Source organism: Styela clava, chromosome 7 (genome assembly GCF_964204865.1).
Source record: "Styela clava chromosome 7, kaStyClav1.hap1.2, whole genome shotgun sequence".
NCBI classification, from domain to species: domain Eukaryota; kingdom Metazoa; phylum Chordata; class Ascidiacea; order Stolidobranchia; family Styelidae; genus Styela; species Styela clava.
Window position 1 is genome coordinate 23,085,079 of NC_135256.1, and position 16,498 is coordinate 23,101,576.

Here is a 16,498-nt window from a genome sequence, read left to right on the forward strand (position 1 = left end):
TCAAAATTATAAACATTCGTTCTGGACAACCTCAATATGGGGTTGAGTCATCTCATTCCAAAGTAGCCATATCAGTTTTTCACCGTCAACATTGTGTAGAATAGCGCAGGGGTTCGGCAGGCTCACAAAGGTTAAGAACCAATGTACTACTCAAATAAATCAAGGCTAAAAATATATAAAACTCAAGTACAGTATCCAGCGCAAGAACTGGTGAACAATCTATCATACATTGTGTTGTATTCACTCACCTATTGGATATTGCCTAACACAAGTCCACAACCACTATTTTATTGATTTTTGTCAGTATTATATCATCCAATACCTGGACATGGAAGCTATGTCTTGGAATCAAAACACATAAGCGGTTTTAATGTGAGAGTATGATCAGTGTGAATCACAACCTTCATAGAATACCGTATATTAAAGTTGCAGTTTCACATAATCATCGATAGAGAAACAAATCTATACTGTAACCTCATTCACAAGCCTAATCGACATAGCACAATTTGTTTTGTTAGAATATTTATTATGGGAGAATTAAAAAAGTAAAAGATATTGTGGTTATAAATTGCCTACTGACCTAGCATTATAACATTGTAAATTAAACAATAGAGCTATCTGGAGCATTTTTGGAATCCCAAAGTATGATAATCAATTTAAAAATCTAATCAGGTGAATAATAATAGCAAACACCTCATTTCTTCAATATGAAGTTATTCTCTAAAGAATAATCATATATATGTAATAAAAATCATTGGTAGAAGGAAACATCCAATTTTTTGTTTTGCTAACTTTCAACCTTACAAACTGGACAATTTTCGATCGAAGAGATACGAGTAAACAAGTGCAGAATTTTGATCTGTAGCTTCTGGGTATGTTTGGTTCACAAATCATCCAGTTATATTCCAGGAGTATGGCCATTTGCAAAGATTCAAGTTTAATTACGTTCATGTACAATTTAAAATACATTTCGCCAGGCCATCAACTTCTAATTAACAAGTGCAACTAAAATTCTAACATTGTGTGATTTTGGTTTTCTTCTGGAAGAGGCTTTATTAACAAACACATTGGACATTGTGTGCCAGAAATGAATAGCAAATTTGAACCTCATTTGGATACATCATCAGAGAAGAATCACAGTTTTGAAAGACAAAATTATATGACGCAAAATTGATGCCAATAATTACTTATAACCAACTATTGATAATACAAATATTTGATGAAATGCTAAAATTACTGGAGTAAATTTTCTAAAATTCTGAATAGTTAGTGCTGATTAGCATCGCTCAAAAAGGCATGTATGCTGGTGGAAATTTCACTGGAACCCAGTTGATCAAATGCTGAGATATGTGACTCCAGTTCAATTCTTTGCAAATCTGAAAATACATATTCGGTGTTGTGAATTTCGATGAATATAGGAAAAATTATATATTTCCAAATTGTTTTATTGATTTTCACTATTCAATAATATATCACCTTGCATTCTATCAGCCAATATTTCAGCTCATTATTAGGTTTTATTTATGCGATTCTTAGAAAAAATGAGGTTGCAACTTGCATGTTTTACATCACAATAGCATTTAAAGGAGACTATTATGTGGATGACAAGTATTTCCAAACATCCAACATGAGTTATTGATGGTCGTTACTGTTGAGGATATGTTAGTGGTAAAAATAGTTGGAAAGAATTTGCAGCATTGAGAAGTGGATAGAGCACAGTTTCATAAAATTATATCAGGAACAAACCTCGCTGCAAGAAATCTCATTTTCTTTTGTTGGTTTTTCATCTTGAACTCTCAATGCAGCTTTCAAAGCAATACCATAACATTCTGTAGAAAGCCCGAGCTTGATCATGAAATTCAACATCTAAATTCGGAATAAACAACTCTAAGATTAATGAAATACACACATAAACAACACTTTGAGGCATAGAAATTTTTACTGACCTGCAAAGGAATCCCAACTTTGGTATCCCATGTGTCGACAAACATTTGTAGTTGTTGATAAGTTCCTTGCAAATTACTGATATCTGTCTTCATTGCGAAATCACTAAGTGGAGGAGATGGAACAGCAAGGGAATTAGCTGAATTGGTTTGATCTGAATAAAGAAGATCAGGCATAAGTGAAATTTAAATATTCTTGCATTGGCAACAATGATCCTGGTATTGCTCTTGCGCAACATTCAAATTTTGCGAATATCAATGTTAACTAACATATCAAACTCAAATTAGATTGTGCGGAAAAATCAATAAGTAAATGCAATCTTACTTGGTTGAACTTGCAAGTCGCCGCCTTCAGACTGGGGCCATGGTACCACATGTCTAGTAGTAGAATCAGTGGATTGCTCGGTGACAGCAGCAGTTGGGTTGGGACTAGGTTCACCACTAGGTGGTGGCAAAGATACATGACAATCCGATGAAGGAGGAGTGGTCTGTTGTTGCTGCTGTCGTTGTTGTTCTTCACGTTGTTGCTCCTGTCGGTGAAATAATTCTTTCTTCCTTTCTAATATTTTATCAGCAATTGCACTACCTTTTCTCAGTAATGCAGTGACCAACCATGACTTCTGTTTTTCTGTCTCCCTGTCAATTAAGTATTCAATGATATAAAAATGAGACAATTTTCAGAAAATATTCAAGTGCGTCAAGAAAGAACCATGATCTATTAACTTTGAAGCATGAAATAATCAGAGAATGACAAAGGCAATCTGTCACGTGTAAACAATGAGTGGAAGATACACTAATCCAACTTTATGGTTAATCTCTTTTGTAAAACCACATGAGGAATGAGCCTAATAGAAATGGCAATATCTCATTCAATAGCAATAGCAAGGTTTGAGTTCATCCAGGTTTGCACATATTGCTTGGCAGGTGGAAGGGAAATCTCCATTCCTGATACATTGCACTAATTGTCAAGAAAAGGCCAGATTTATATAAACTCACGCTTGTATTGTTGCTGCTTCTGGTCTAGGATCAAACTTCAAACCAAGGTTAGCCGTTAAAGATTTGACATTAATTTTTGATATCACATCGTCACATGCTGATATTATTTCATCCAGTTTGGTCAATCGATCCTGAAAAAATGAAAAAAGAATTGTTTTCGTTTTTTCGCGGAATGAAATCAGACTATATTTTAATTAATCATTAATTTAAACTTAATGAAAAAAATATTTATTTTACCTTTGCACAATCTAATGTTTGGAGTTTAGCAATATACAAAGGAACATGATCACTCCATTGTTCGACTAATTCATCAAAAATTTGCAGGTGTTCATGCCTGGAAAAAAGAATCGTGTTTCAATATAAAAAAAAATAAAAACCTATAAGCTGTAATATCATAAGTAAGCAATTCATGAAACTGAGGTGATTGGCATTGCCAGTGAAATACGAAAAATATTCATCAAATGCCTGTTGATTCTTAACCAAACATTAATAAAGGGATTAAACAACGATAAAGTCTACAATACAATGATCTGTTTTGGTTATTATCAGTCATAAACAATGTGCAATAGGGGCTCAAAACAATCCCATGCCAATTAGTGAGCCACAAATATCGAACAATGAAACGGGAAGTCGTATAGCAGCCAAATACTGTAATGCAGCGGTTTCCATAAGGTTGACTTATTTTTTTCAGCATTTCAAAGCAAAATCAGGCAGAGGAAGAATGAGTTGACATTGCCTTTATTCTTTGGGCCTACATGTTTTTAAACTTTAAAAGTCATAAAGTACACATTAACGATCACAAAATTGAGTTTTATTCGAAGACAGCAATTCTTTTTTTGTGAGCAAGTGCGCCTGATAATTCGGCGGCACACTAACAAAAAGTTTGGGAACCCTAGCTATATTGCCTAGTTTTATCACTAACTTTGTTATCCATAATATCTTCATGTCCCGTTCTTCTTCTTTTATTTTTTCTTCCTTTGTCTTTTCTTGAGTGCCATTTGCACCCACAACAGCTTTTTTAACAGCCTTTTGCTTATTGGGTGAATCTCCCAGGATATATTTCACTTTGAAACTTTCCTGTAAAATAAAATATAACAAAATGAATCCTGATACAGTCAGATTATGCTTGATGAATCACGGCAAAAAAAGAACACCTCACCCCTTTCTTTGCAAGATCGGATTTTGCAAAATTCATAGTGCCAACTAGGAAATGTCCTGGTCCAAGATGTTTTGGTAATCTAAAAAATAAATAAATTATCTGACCAAAAGTTCTTTAATCATCAAATATCTACAGACAATAGATCAAATGTATTGCTAAAAACCAAAAAATCGCCGCATAACAAAACTTTGGTTTATTGAAATCATAATTGACATTCATTGAAAACTCGTACAAATGTCAACTTTTCGCAATCTCCAAAATGGAGAGAATTTCAAGTGAAGTACACTGATGGAAATCAAACATAAAATATCAATTAATAGAAGAAAAAAAATTGTTCTTTATGTTATACATTTTGTAAATTTATTAAAGAATTTACTTGTCATCTAAAATAGGGGCAAGATAATAAGCTCTTGTTTCTTCTGGGTAAAATAAACTGCAAGCTGTTTTTGCTCCTCCAATGAGAGCCTCCTTGTGTCTGGTATGAACATCTACACTGATAGGTGATGCCAGTTTTTGTTTAAAACAGAACGGAACATCCTTCAATTTTTCAAGAACTTCTTTTGATTCGTGAGATATTTGAAATCGCAAAACATATGAACCTTTTTCTAGTTTGGTCGTGTACTGAAAAAGAGATCAAAAATCCTTTTCATTAGACTTCCAAATAAATTCACCTCAAAGAAACCACCCAATTTGTGAATATATAAAATAAATTTTTCCCAAAGCAAAATTATGACTCATATCAAATATCTAGGTAAAATTTGCCACCTGAGCAAATATTAATCTGTCTTTTGAGGCAAGTTTGTATATGATTCAATATTGTCAAATTTTTAGCTGTATAAACTCTTAGTGAATTAATTCACTGATAGCACATTATCCCGTTCAATCAAAATATTTTCAAACCTTGTTTTTCTGCATTGTGTGAACATTTATAACGACAATTTAGTGAAAGGTTTATTATAAAGAATCATCACTTACCTGATTGGGATAAGCATCACCAGATCCCATATATTGTTTAGTACTGCTGAACAACATCCACAGCTGGCCACAGTACTCACTCTCATATAACACATCAGACAGAAGTGGACAATATGGAGTCACATCAGCAGCCTTGTACTGTAAAAATGTATGGTTGAAGAAAAACCTATAGATCTCATCAGAATATTATGAATTGGACACAGTATAACGATCACTTTCAAATTAAAGTACTACCCCATTGATACCTTTGTTATAAATGAAAATGCTTCGAAACGAGGCTTACCACAACGTAATTGTATGTGTTAATCATCTCATACATAGGTCGATCTCCGGGAAACACATCACGACTACCGAGTGGCCTGATTTGGTGGTTACTCGGTCGAACAGACTGGACAGAGTGTTTTAAAGACACAGACGGAAGAATTTCAACCCTTTTCATAGTACGGGCTTCTATTCTTTGAATACCATCGAATGCTTGCTGAAAACAGAAAAAATACAATAAAACTCACACAATCTAAAAATATAATCAGAAACGTTCCAAGAACCTTCAAAAGCAAATATTTACCCCAATTTAGGATGTGGGACAAAGTTGTGTGCATTGAAAAAGTTATACTACTTTGGAAAAGATTGAAATTGATATTTTACAAGTATGTTAAAAATGGAATGATACAACTTTAAGAAAACAAGAATTGGAAGTGAGAAATAAAACAAATGCAGATATATTTACCATAGAAATTTCATTTGAAGGTGATAGCTGTATTCCATGAAACTCAATTTCATACGACACATTTACTTTTCCTAAACTTGACCACCATCTAGCAAGGCATAACTCAGCAGTTGTTCCTGGCTGGAAAAGAAAATTGGAAGTCAATTATCAATTAAATATACAATGCAGGTAATGCGTTGTGTGAAATTCAAAAAATAGTATTACTGGTCGAATCTGGATCTGCAATTGAATTTTGTGAAGATAGAATGTTCCAGATGTTCAGTAGTTGTTGGAGAATTCAAAATAATTTTACCCAAGTAGAATGAATATGCATAAATTATACCTTTGTTGTTTGTAATAGAGAAATTAAAAAAGCACTTACGTGAACTGGAAAAGACAACTGTGTGCTGCCACATTCGTAAATTGTAAAGAACTTCTCAAACTCGTAGGCACGAAAAGATAACTGAGGTAAGAATTGCACGCAGTGGAAAATGAACCTGCAGTTTTGATCCGATGTGTGACTCCGAATAGTTATTTCTGATAACAAACAATTCAGTATTGCCAATTAGGCTATGGAAGTAATATAGTTGGGAGAGTGAGTAACATTCTCTCGGGTGAGATTTTTGACAACATGAGGCATTACTCAAGATAAAAATATATGTTTCATATGAAAAGAAAAACTTCAGGTTAACCACTTATTTTGAAAATAAATATTAATTTTATCTGACCCTTGGCAATATGTACAATATTCATAAAAGTTCACAACAATGGTAACTTGAGATATGAAGTGGGAGGAGTTTTGTAAAAATATAACTCCCAGCCAGACATATTCGGTGTGCCAACGGTCCTCAACTTAGATATCGATATATTTATAAGGGTTCATCATACATCCAAAATTACTAGATATAACTAAATCAAATTATGATTTTTGTAGCAAACAGCGAATTCTGATATAACTTATATTTTCAAGCCACACCTGCTCTGTTTGCATTCTCTGGAACATGAACAAATCTTCTGTAAATTTGACCAGGACTGAATTCACATGGTGACACTATGACTTTATAGTCATTTTCTTTCGGAATCCTGGTTCCGCAATATAAACAAAGAAAAAATTATGGCCAATGTTAAATTGGTACAGTAAAAAGAATCTCTGTCAATGCCTCAAGTCTATTTTCTATAAATATAAACCAGGGGTCGGCAACCTACGGCCCGTGGAGTACTATAATCTGGCCCGTGACGCTTCACTGAATTATAGTAACAAAACAGCTGTTTTGACGATTATATTCTTTAGGTAACAGAATTTATTGTGAGATGCGTGTAGACTAAATTATATTATATTCTAACAAGTAGAAAATTCACAAGTACTCATTTATTGAGCCTATAATTTCATTATAATTAGACCAATGGCAACAAAACGCAGAAATGTTGATGCTAAGTGCAAAGGGTTCAATGACGCCGAAAATATTCAAATGGAACTTTTTGAGATGCAAGCAATGAGGAAATAAATCTATATTCTATTCGAGAGATGTATCACTGCTTGATTTTTATTATAAAACGTATCATCCGTTCGGTTTTCAACTTTCTAATAATATGTACGGCCCGTCAATGACTTGCAACCTTTATTTTAGCCTACAAGCGACAAAAGGTTGCCGACCCCTGATATAAACCAATTGAATTTAGAAAACAAACTGTAAAATATGTTAACAATTTCCTTTTTGACGATGCATAGCATAACAACTCTGAATCTAATTATTTAAGTGCTAGCAATGATCTGGAGTCTCAAGTAATCAATGCCTAATGCTCATATATATACAAATTACAAAGTAATGAAATGGCAGAATAACTCACATTTCAGGTACCATGACAGTCACAGGAAATCTAAATAAAGGACCTCGTTGTGGTGATTTGATATCAAAACCCTGAATCTCTGCATAGTGGACACCAGGAGGCAAACCCCTAGGATCGACCTGTGAATATCAATAAATAAGTTGATTGGTGTAAGTCATTGAGACATCTAGTTTAATTATTAACATTCAGACCTATCAAATATGATTGTCTGAATTTGTCGGGAAGTTAATTTTTCCTATATAGAGGTAGTACATGAAAGGAAGATATGGATATAAAAGTTTCCAAAACAACTTTATGCCTTCAAAACTCAATATCACAAAAGCCAACGATTGCACTTCTTTTATTTTCCCAGTGAATATGACATGATTAAAACAGAAAAACATTTACCTTTACAGTGAAAGATCTTGCCATATTCATACATTCAAAATGAGATGGAGCTGAAACCCATGACATTGTGCTACATACAGCCATATGACAGCTGTAGTTAATTTTTTCATCAGTGTCTGTTAATTGAAATCATTTTTATTTGAAAAAATCAGTTTAGGAAATAATAGAAAAAAGTTAGCAAGACAGGAAATCATAATATAAATTTCAATATTCAAATCGATAAAATGATAATTTTATTCTGATTTTCCTCATTTTAGTTCTATTACAAGTTCGGATACTGTTTGTGTCAGCCAAGTGAATATATCCCTCTGCCCACAGGTTTCAGTCCTTTTACACAACTTGATGTAAAGTAGGCGAACAAAATAGTTACCTCCATATTGGCACACACTTCTGGAGCACCAAACATATTATATTAAGCACAGCTTAATGAGTTGCTGAGAAAATGAATGGATTTCCTTAACCGAGCAAGTACAGAAGTCATAATTTGAAATAAACATAGCTAAATTGTGTTGAAAATTAAAGAACTTTTATAAAACAAAAATCACCTGCACTTTGGTCAAACTTTGGTTCAACAGTGACAGTGAATGAATGAGGATGAGATACTTGTTTCATACCTCGAATGTAATAACCTGAATGAAAAGAATCTTAAACCTTTTAGAAATTGGTATTAAGCATGACCCTGTGATAAATATAGCTCAGAGATACTGGTTTATATATTGACAACGTAAAAAAATATCAAAGATGAATTTGAGATGAGTAATACACAAATAAAATGACAACGAGAACAAACGATATAACCTGTGGCCTATAATCATGCTAAAACCAAAATTATACCTTTTTTTGCGTTGAATGATGAAACAGTAAAATTGATTTTATTGTCTGAATAATCGGTGTGTGTTGTTAGATGATGGAATGCTTCATTAGCCTGAATAATACCACATAAAAGATAATTATGATCATTATGATAGCAACATATCAAACCTGCTACTGGTTAGCAATAAAGAATACATTGCTATAGAATAATTTATACATTGCTATAGTATATACTTTATACATCATTTTGAAAAGTTACCAAACAATTTAAATCTCTGTACTTGTATTAATCCATGTCCTTGAGCAAATATTTCAATGTTATCTTGTTTCAGTGCTGTATTTTCAAGTGCTCGCCTAATACTCCAAGGAGTATATTTGATTTCTTGTGCTTTCAAACCTGCGTAAACAGATTAAATTGGATTCATTAAAGCTTCACAATTGGACAATTTGAAAAGTTCTGTTGAAGTCAACAGACTATAGTTACAATGTAAGTGTATGAAGCTTAAAATACACTGCACTATATCATTATACGGTTATTTATTGAGGAACGAATCTGAGATAAATGAACCAACATCAATAATACCAGGTGATGTTGGTGATGTTCCAAGTTCACAGTCATGCAATCAGTTTGACTGATATTAAAAATGGATTCTCCTTTGCTTCATCTGTGCTAGTGGTTTTCAACTGGCAGCCCATGGAGGTATACAAAAATAATTTGGGTTCCACGGAGCTTTACATGCATAAGGCAAAGACAAATAACAACTAATGTTACCTGCCATTGTAATATAGCTTGCAAAAACTAGGGGTCAATCAGGCTGAAGGTAACACAAAATCTTATTCATATGAACAATTAATAAACTTTTATTAAAGAATTATTTACTCAATTTCAAAAGTACTTTTGACAATATATGTCTTGGATAGCCCAACCACAGAAGAAATTTTATAGTATCTTCCGCAAGCAAGGTGGTTTCTGTATGCAGTTTCGATCGTTTTTGGTATAGATAACACTTACTAGAGCTCATTTTTATACAAAGGGATCCACAAGTTATGGGGAATCATGAAAAAGGACCATAGCATCAGAAAGTTTGGGAACCACTGATTGGTATATTAAATTGGAAATACCTGATAACAGCAATGCGATTGTTCCACATGAATTAGGTGAAGACATAGATGTACCATTCATATGTTGAGTACCATGTAATGTCCAGTTTGGAACAGCAGTGATTGCCCCACCAGGTGCTGATATGCAGACTCCGAGTGACCCATTAACACTATGGAGAGAAATAGAAAAATGCTTGATAGACGAAACCTAGATTACATACAATAAATCTATAGTGAAAAAAGTACTACTAAAGCAAATTTTCCATCAACTTATCTCACCATTCCAAATGATATGTTAGCTCAATTCCTAAGAAGTTTTTGTGAAAATCTAGTCCCATATTTATCAGTGAAATCGATGCATCAGAAACTAATAATAATTCAATTCCAATGAAAATAAATAACTGGCTGGTGTAAATAAATCACCACTTATATATTTATAGGATGAAGAAAAAGATTCAAAATGTTTTTCAAACCTACGTTTATTATGTTAAAACAGGCCGAGCTTAAAATGATGAGATTTTATGAATCATGTTAAATTAATTATAAGAATCACGAAACAACTGCAGTATAATTCTGAAACAAGAATATTCAATTGTGAGATGTAAAGAATTTCAGACCATAATAGTATTTTTACATGGGCATCTAAATGCATTTGGCATATTTTAAAATAAAAACGGCTTGGTCCTACCATGGTCCTCTTGATGACCAGGTATATTGATTGGCAGGCAATTTCTCTGACATAGAATATTCAGCAACCATCATTTCAGGAGATACCCAGGCACCAACACCTGCAAAAATGATTTATTAGAACAAACTTTTATTTAAACAAAATTAACATAAATACTATTTCACAATATTGAATATATAAATTTATTCAAACGAAACTCTTAGGATATGCCATATTGATTGATTGATTGCTCCAGTTCAGCTATTATATTCTAGTTATTTTTCTTTTTTTGAAATTGTGAGAAAGGCATAGGAAAAGATGAATTGGCATACATCAGACTCGAGTCATCAGACTCGAAAAAACTCAAACTCAGGAAGAGACATGCGTGAAAACACAATTTATAAAGTTTCAATTTTAACACTATCTCTTCAATTTCATTTCTCTCACAAAATATGAATTTTACATCTCACCAATAACACTCTCCGTTGTTCCGCCTGGACTTCCGACAGTCGATATACAAGGACCATTGTTACCAGCACTCGATACAAATATTAAACCATGCTTATTAACAGCTTCATCAATTGCAGAAACTATTTTCCTAAAAATGAAATTCAGTAAGTGGAAAAAGATTGGGCGATAATTTAAGTTTGTCAGAGTAGTAAAATCATGAATAAATTTCAATGTAATTCGCTTTCTGAGGTTTGTACTTTACCAGCATATCAAATATGAATCAAAAAATGATGTATGCAACAGCCATTTTCTATACACTGTTCATTTTTTCTTGAACATATGGCACACTGAAACTCACATTTGCACAAGAAAATGAAAAAAAAAAAAAACTGTAAGCTTGCCACAATTTTAACTGAATTGTAATAATTCCATCATTACTGATGAATAAACCCTCACCTGGGTAAACCAGGTATAAAATATTGAGGTAAGGAATAAAGAAAACTCACCCTGAGTTAGGCCAATGGCTTGCTTCCCCATAACTCAAATTGGCCAAATCACATTTGTGCTTAATAACCTCTGACATCTAAGATTATACAATAACCCATTATTAAATTTTAAAGATAAACACTGGCTTTTTCTTAGTTCAAGGATCACTTATTTAATAGCTGTATTGAAAATTAAAACAAAGGCTCAAGGACTGGATTAGCCACTTTATAAATTTATGTATCAAACAACAAAATTTATAACAGGACACATGATACTAATACTAATTTTTTTATTTTCATTATAGTTATTCTGAATATGTTAGTGCCTAATTTATCAAGAGATACCTACTGCTCTTATAAGACCTGTCCCTGTTTCCATTGTTGCAAGTCTGGAATCACCTATTTTAATTGCTACAATTTGTGCACCGGGGGCAACACCATTTCTTTCGGGTTCTTCGGGAAAATATCCTGCTGCAATTGCTGCAACATGAGTGCCATGTGAACCTGCGTGAACAAGTACAATGATTATAAATTCTTCATATTATTTATACAAAATAAGAGCCATTAGTTGTTAAAAGAAAGGTAATATGTGTGTAAATTAAATACTATTGGCATTCATAAACTTGTAAAATTGTAACCAGTGTATATTACAATACTCACACTCAAACAAAGGTTACCGGTAGCAATGAACATACCAGCGTTTGCAACAATACTGAGCATCGTTCCGTTCTCATAAATATTGATGGAATAGTTGAACATAGCGCTTCGACTGACTGTAGCATATTTCTGATTTTCTCTGTAACTCGTAAGCAGTGTACACGATTCAAGATTCCCACACAAACTTGTGTCCACACAGGCTCTGGATAAAACAAATCGAAGAATCAGAATCATGATATAATTTGCCTATCGCTCAGACAAAAACAAAATGCAATAAATTTTACCTCCAGGTAGCTCCATCATGGAATACAACACAATCAACAGTCGGTCCTGCATCAGACCAATTTTTATCAAACTTATTCAGTAATTCAACTTGAGTAGTTAAATCATCACGCTCCAATCTTTCAGTCTGAAAAAACGAATTACAAGCATTAAATATAATACTAAACATTGAAAATTACTATATTATTTATTAGATAAAACATATTGGTCCTTCACATATATCTATTATTAACAAATTTTGTAATTTCTAAAATGTCTAATAACCTACTAGAATAAATTAAATAAAGATTCAGTCCATCACATCTCTCAGCAATATTATTCCAGTGCATGAAACAACACTATGAAAATTGTAGTTTTGAAACTTTATAGGCCGAGAATCATCAATGACGAAAGTCACAAAAACACACTGGGATGGCACTGCATGAACTATCATATCTTTACTGGATAGAATTTACATAGCCTATTTATGCAGGGGGAGAGGAAAGCCAATATAACAACTGAATCATATGACAAACCACGGCCCCCCGTCCGTTTACCATGTCAGGTATGGGATTAGTTAGCCAGTTGTTTGTTTTCGGAAGCATGGACTTGATGATGGAGGAAGTCGTAACCGACCAGCGGATACGTGATCCACCCTACGACGAGAAGTCCAGCAATCCTTTCGCACATAACTATCCCCACATGGGATTCAAACCTGCGAACCCATGCAGAGTAATCAGAGGTGCGGTGGCGAGCGTATTCCTAACGATGAGCCACACAGCCGCGCCAAATATAGCTTAAGATTTTATTAATACAAATGATAGCTGAATATATGGTATTACAATGTGATGAATAGTTTTTCCTGAGCAAGAGACACAAAAGAGTTGAATGAGGAAATTGCAATTGCAAACTGCATCAGTCAGAAAAACATATATTTATAAATAGACATACAGATGATAAAGTACTTGAAGAATGAGAACTGTTGAACGCCTCTAATTTTCCTACAGCTAGAGCAGTTTTAATTTTATGATGACAATCCCATGTTGCCTCCTTTGTTTCTTTCTAAAACAAAAATAACAATCATATCAGTGGTTCCAAATCATAAAAATCATCCATACACACTCTTCCAATAAAAAAATTTAATTTTCTCTGCAGAAAATAGTATACACAATAGTTGGCAATAGAACTGCAGAGTTTCCCAGAAAAATACCTCAGTTTGTAATTTGTAATATGCAACATATATATTTTAAATATAATCATATAAAACTTACTGCAAGACGGTCTCTTAGTGCTTTAGGGAAAAGAATGTTGAAATTCTTCATACCAATCTGAAACTTTCCTGTTGGATTTTTCCAAGCTGAAGGAATCTGTAAAAATACAATCTTCAGTTTTGACAATCGTCAGGTTTGATCTAAAAATTTGATTCAAGCTGATGGATGAGTTGACAAACAAATGACTGTGACTTGAGCACAATCCAGTATTTTAGTCAGTTGTAGATCAGTAGATAGTAATAAAGCACCTTCAATTTTCTCCCAGTTAATCCAGTAATAAAGCCATTTGCATCGGGTACAGCAACATGACTTGTTTCAACATCCCCACTACCAGTTGTGTCAATGATGTCGATTATTTTAGGGAGACCATGAGACGTTTTCTATAAAACAAAAATGTAAGCAAATTTTGAAATAAAAAAAAGTTCTTCCAGAAAAACCTTTTGATAGTGAGAGAAATGACAGACTGTGAGTGATGAATGAGAAGGTCGTGTATATTTTCTCAATGCTAAAATTGGTGCTCCCAAAGTATGTGAACCAAGATGGCGGACACCGGAACGTAGTATGTGTAGGTTAGGCAATAATTTCAGGTACAAATACTACGGGAGTCACTATACTACCGGCTAGTCCCCGAAATCGTAATAGAACTATAACATGGAAAAATGAAATAAAATTATGGCCTAACCAGGTACACTAACTACATTCCAGTGTCCGCCATCTTGGTTCACATACTTCGGGAGTACCCTAAAATTTGAGACACAACATTGAGCTAACGATATTCTGCATGTATATGCAAATTGTTCATAGGACTAAATTTTATTATTTCATAGCAAGGCGAAGAAGATATTCAAATAAATCGTTTATTGAATTGAAAGACTGGACAATGAGAGCAAGAGGTCGCACTGCTAAAGAATATTATAAACCAAAAATAAACCTGTAATCCAGGAGCGCCTGGATCAACACCAGAATCCAGAATAGCAATTGTCACTCCTCTTCCATCATAGCAAGGGTGTTTATTCAAGAAGGACAAAGCTCCTGTCTCCCTCTTAGGCACAAGTCCATGTATAGGAAATTCTAGATCCATTGATTCCATTTTATGATCTTACATTAATTCTCTGGTGCCAATGGTATATAATCTATTAGTAAAAAGTTCAAATATGTAGCGTAATTTAAAAGTTTAATATAATTCAATTAAATTATTCAGTATATATTTTCACACATTAGGGAGGAGAAAGATTTACATATTCATCCGGGAGAGAGGAAAACCAATACCGGTAATGCGGGTCAATCATGTGGCGGACCACGGCGGGATAAATTAGAATAGGATTTACATATTCATCCCGTACCGGTACGGTACGTTACCGGGTAATGTCCGATTCCGTTTAAATGAGTGTGGCAGGTATTTAAGCTACTTCCTTAATTTACCGTTAAGCGGCCAGCTTTATTTTCTTTTGCGATTCATTTTAAAACTCAAAATAACGTACCGATACCGGTAGGCAATAATTCACTCAAAGGAGAAGGCATTAAAGAAGCGAGTTTTTAACCAGACGAACAAACTGACAACGTTTTATCTCACAGTTTTTAGCAACGAAGTGGCTTGCCGTGCGGTGCAGGACGTACTCCCTCTACCCACAAATCTACTATCGGTACCGGTATCGGACTACCGGTACCGTATCGTGGGGCGAATTGAAAGTAGTTAGCACTTTTTAGGGACTTCGGAAAACAGGGAAATGAGTGTAATAATTTTTAAAAAGATTTCAGATACAGTAGTTACAGATTTTATTTTGATCCATTCGCGAAAAATAGCACAATACACAAAAAATAGAAATGAAAAAAATCTGGAAAGTGAGCAATACCTAAAAATACGTTTATAACGTATTATAAGTATAAGTATAAGTTTATTTCGACTCCATAATCAGCAAAACAATAAAATGAATGGTAAAAATAAATAAATAAAAACTGATTATGAAATCAGGAGAGCGAACAAAACCTTAGATAAGGTTTAAAACGTACAGAATGTATATAAGATGGAAGGTTTTGCCAAGAAGATGTGGTACGTGTTCACTCACCTAAAATAATTGAAATATTTCACACACGCTCACACGCACCCACACACACAACCATATAGAGGTTATTAAGTAAAGGGAACATGAAAAATTACATACTGGTAGTTAATAAAAAATAAATAAATAAAAATTACTTGCCACACCATATTAATAAATTTATCATGATTGCCACTGCCAAATTGATCAATGTTATAAATGGGAGTGAACAGTAAAGATAAACTTTTATAAAAAAATATATTGTCAAGCTGATTATAGATGGAGTCAAATGCCAAAATGCCCAACCAATGTTGCCAGAATTGGGTGCATGAAGAGGTGGGCTAGACCATAGGTTCTCAAAGTGCTCCGTACGGAGCCCCAGGGCTCCGCGAGAGAAACCCAGGGGCTCCGCGAGCTATTCGATTACTTTTCAAAATACTGACTTGGCTAATTTAAAACTGTTCCTAGAAGCAATAACAGCTTTGATAAAGTTTGACAACAATATAGCCTCGAAATATGGCAAAGTGGCGGAATTAAAAAAAGACATTATTTATAAGCAGGAGCGCAGCCAGGATACTTAAGAGGGAGGAGGTTCAAAATTGGAATCGGAAATTTACGCGCAACATTCTTGGCGATTCAAAAAAACGGATAACGAGATTTCTGTTGCGTAAAATATTCAATTCATGACCGATGCAAACATTTAAAGTGTCTTGTCGTAATAATTTATTTGTGCTCATCGG

General features: G+C 33.8%; 1 protein-coding gene across 1 annotated transcript; it reads right to left on the bottom strand.

Moving 5' to 3' along the window:
- Window positions 1-505: 505 nt before the first annotated feature.
- LOC120328246 (tripeptidyl-peptidase 2-like) lies at window positions 506-14,850 on the bottom strand. Its single transcript, XM_039394683.2, has 30 exons — window positions 14,651-14,850; window positions 13,968-14,099; window positions 13,720-13,815; window positions 13,400-13,510; window positions 12,472-12,596; window positions 12,226-12,389; window positions 11,880-12,034; window positions 11,552-11,628; window positions 11,066-11,193; window positions 10,617-10,716; window positions 9,950-10,098; window positions 9,109-9,224; window positions 8,849-8,939; window positions 8,560-8,643; window positions 8,015-8,130; window positions 7,628-7,746; window positions 6,756-6,862; window positions 6,162-6,316; window positions 5,801-5,920; window positions 5,357-5,551; window positions 5,074-5,211; window positions 4,475-4,719; window positions 4,099-4,177; window positions 3,862-4,016; window positions 3,177-3,273; window positions 2,940-3,070; window positions 2,269-2,579; window positions 1,947-2,098; window positions 1,747-1,866; window positions 506-1,376 (listed from the first exon to the last, which is right to left on the bottom strand). Exons 1-30 carry the CDS (start codon window positions 14,807-14,809, stop codon window positions 1,287-1,289), a joined length of 4,017 nt encoding a protein of 1,338 aa, XP_039250617.2. The 5' UTR covers window positions 14,810-14,850; the 3' UTR covers window positions 506-1,286.
- Window positions 14,851-16,498: the final 1,648 nt, after the last annotated feature.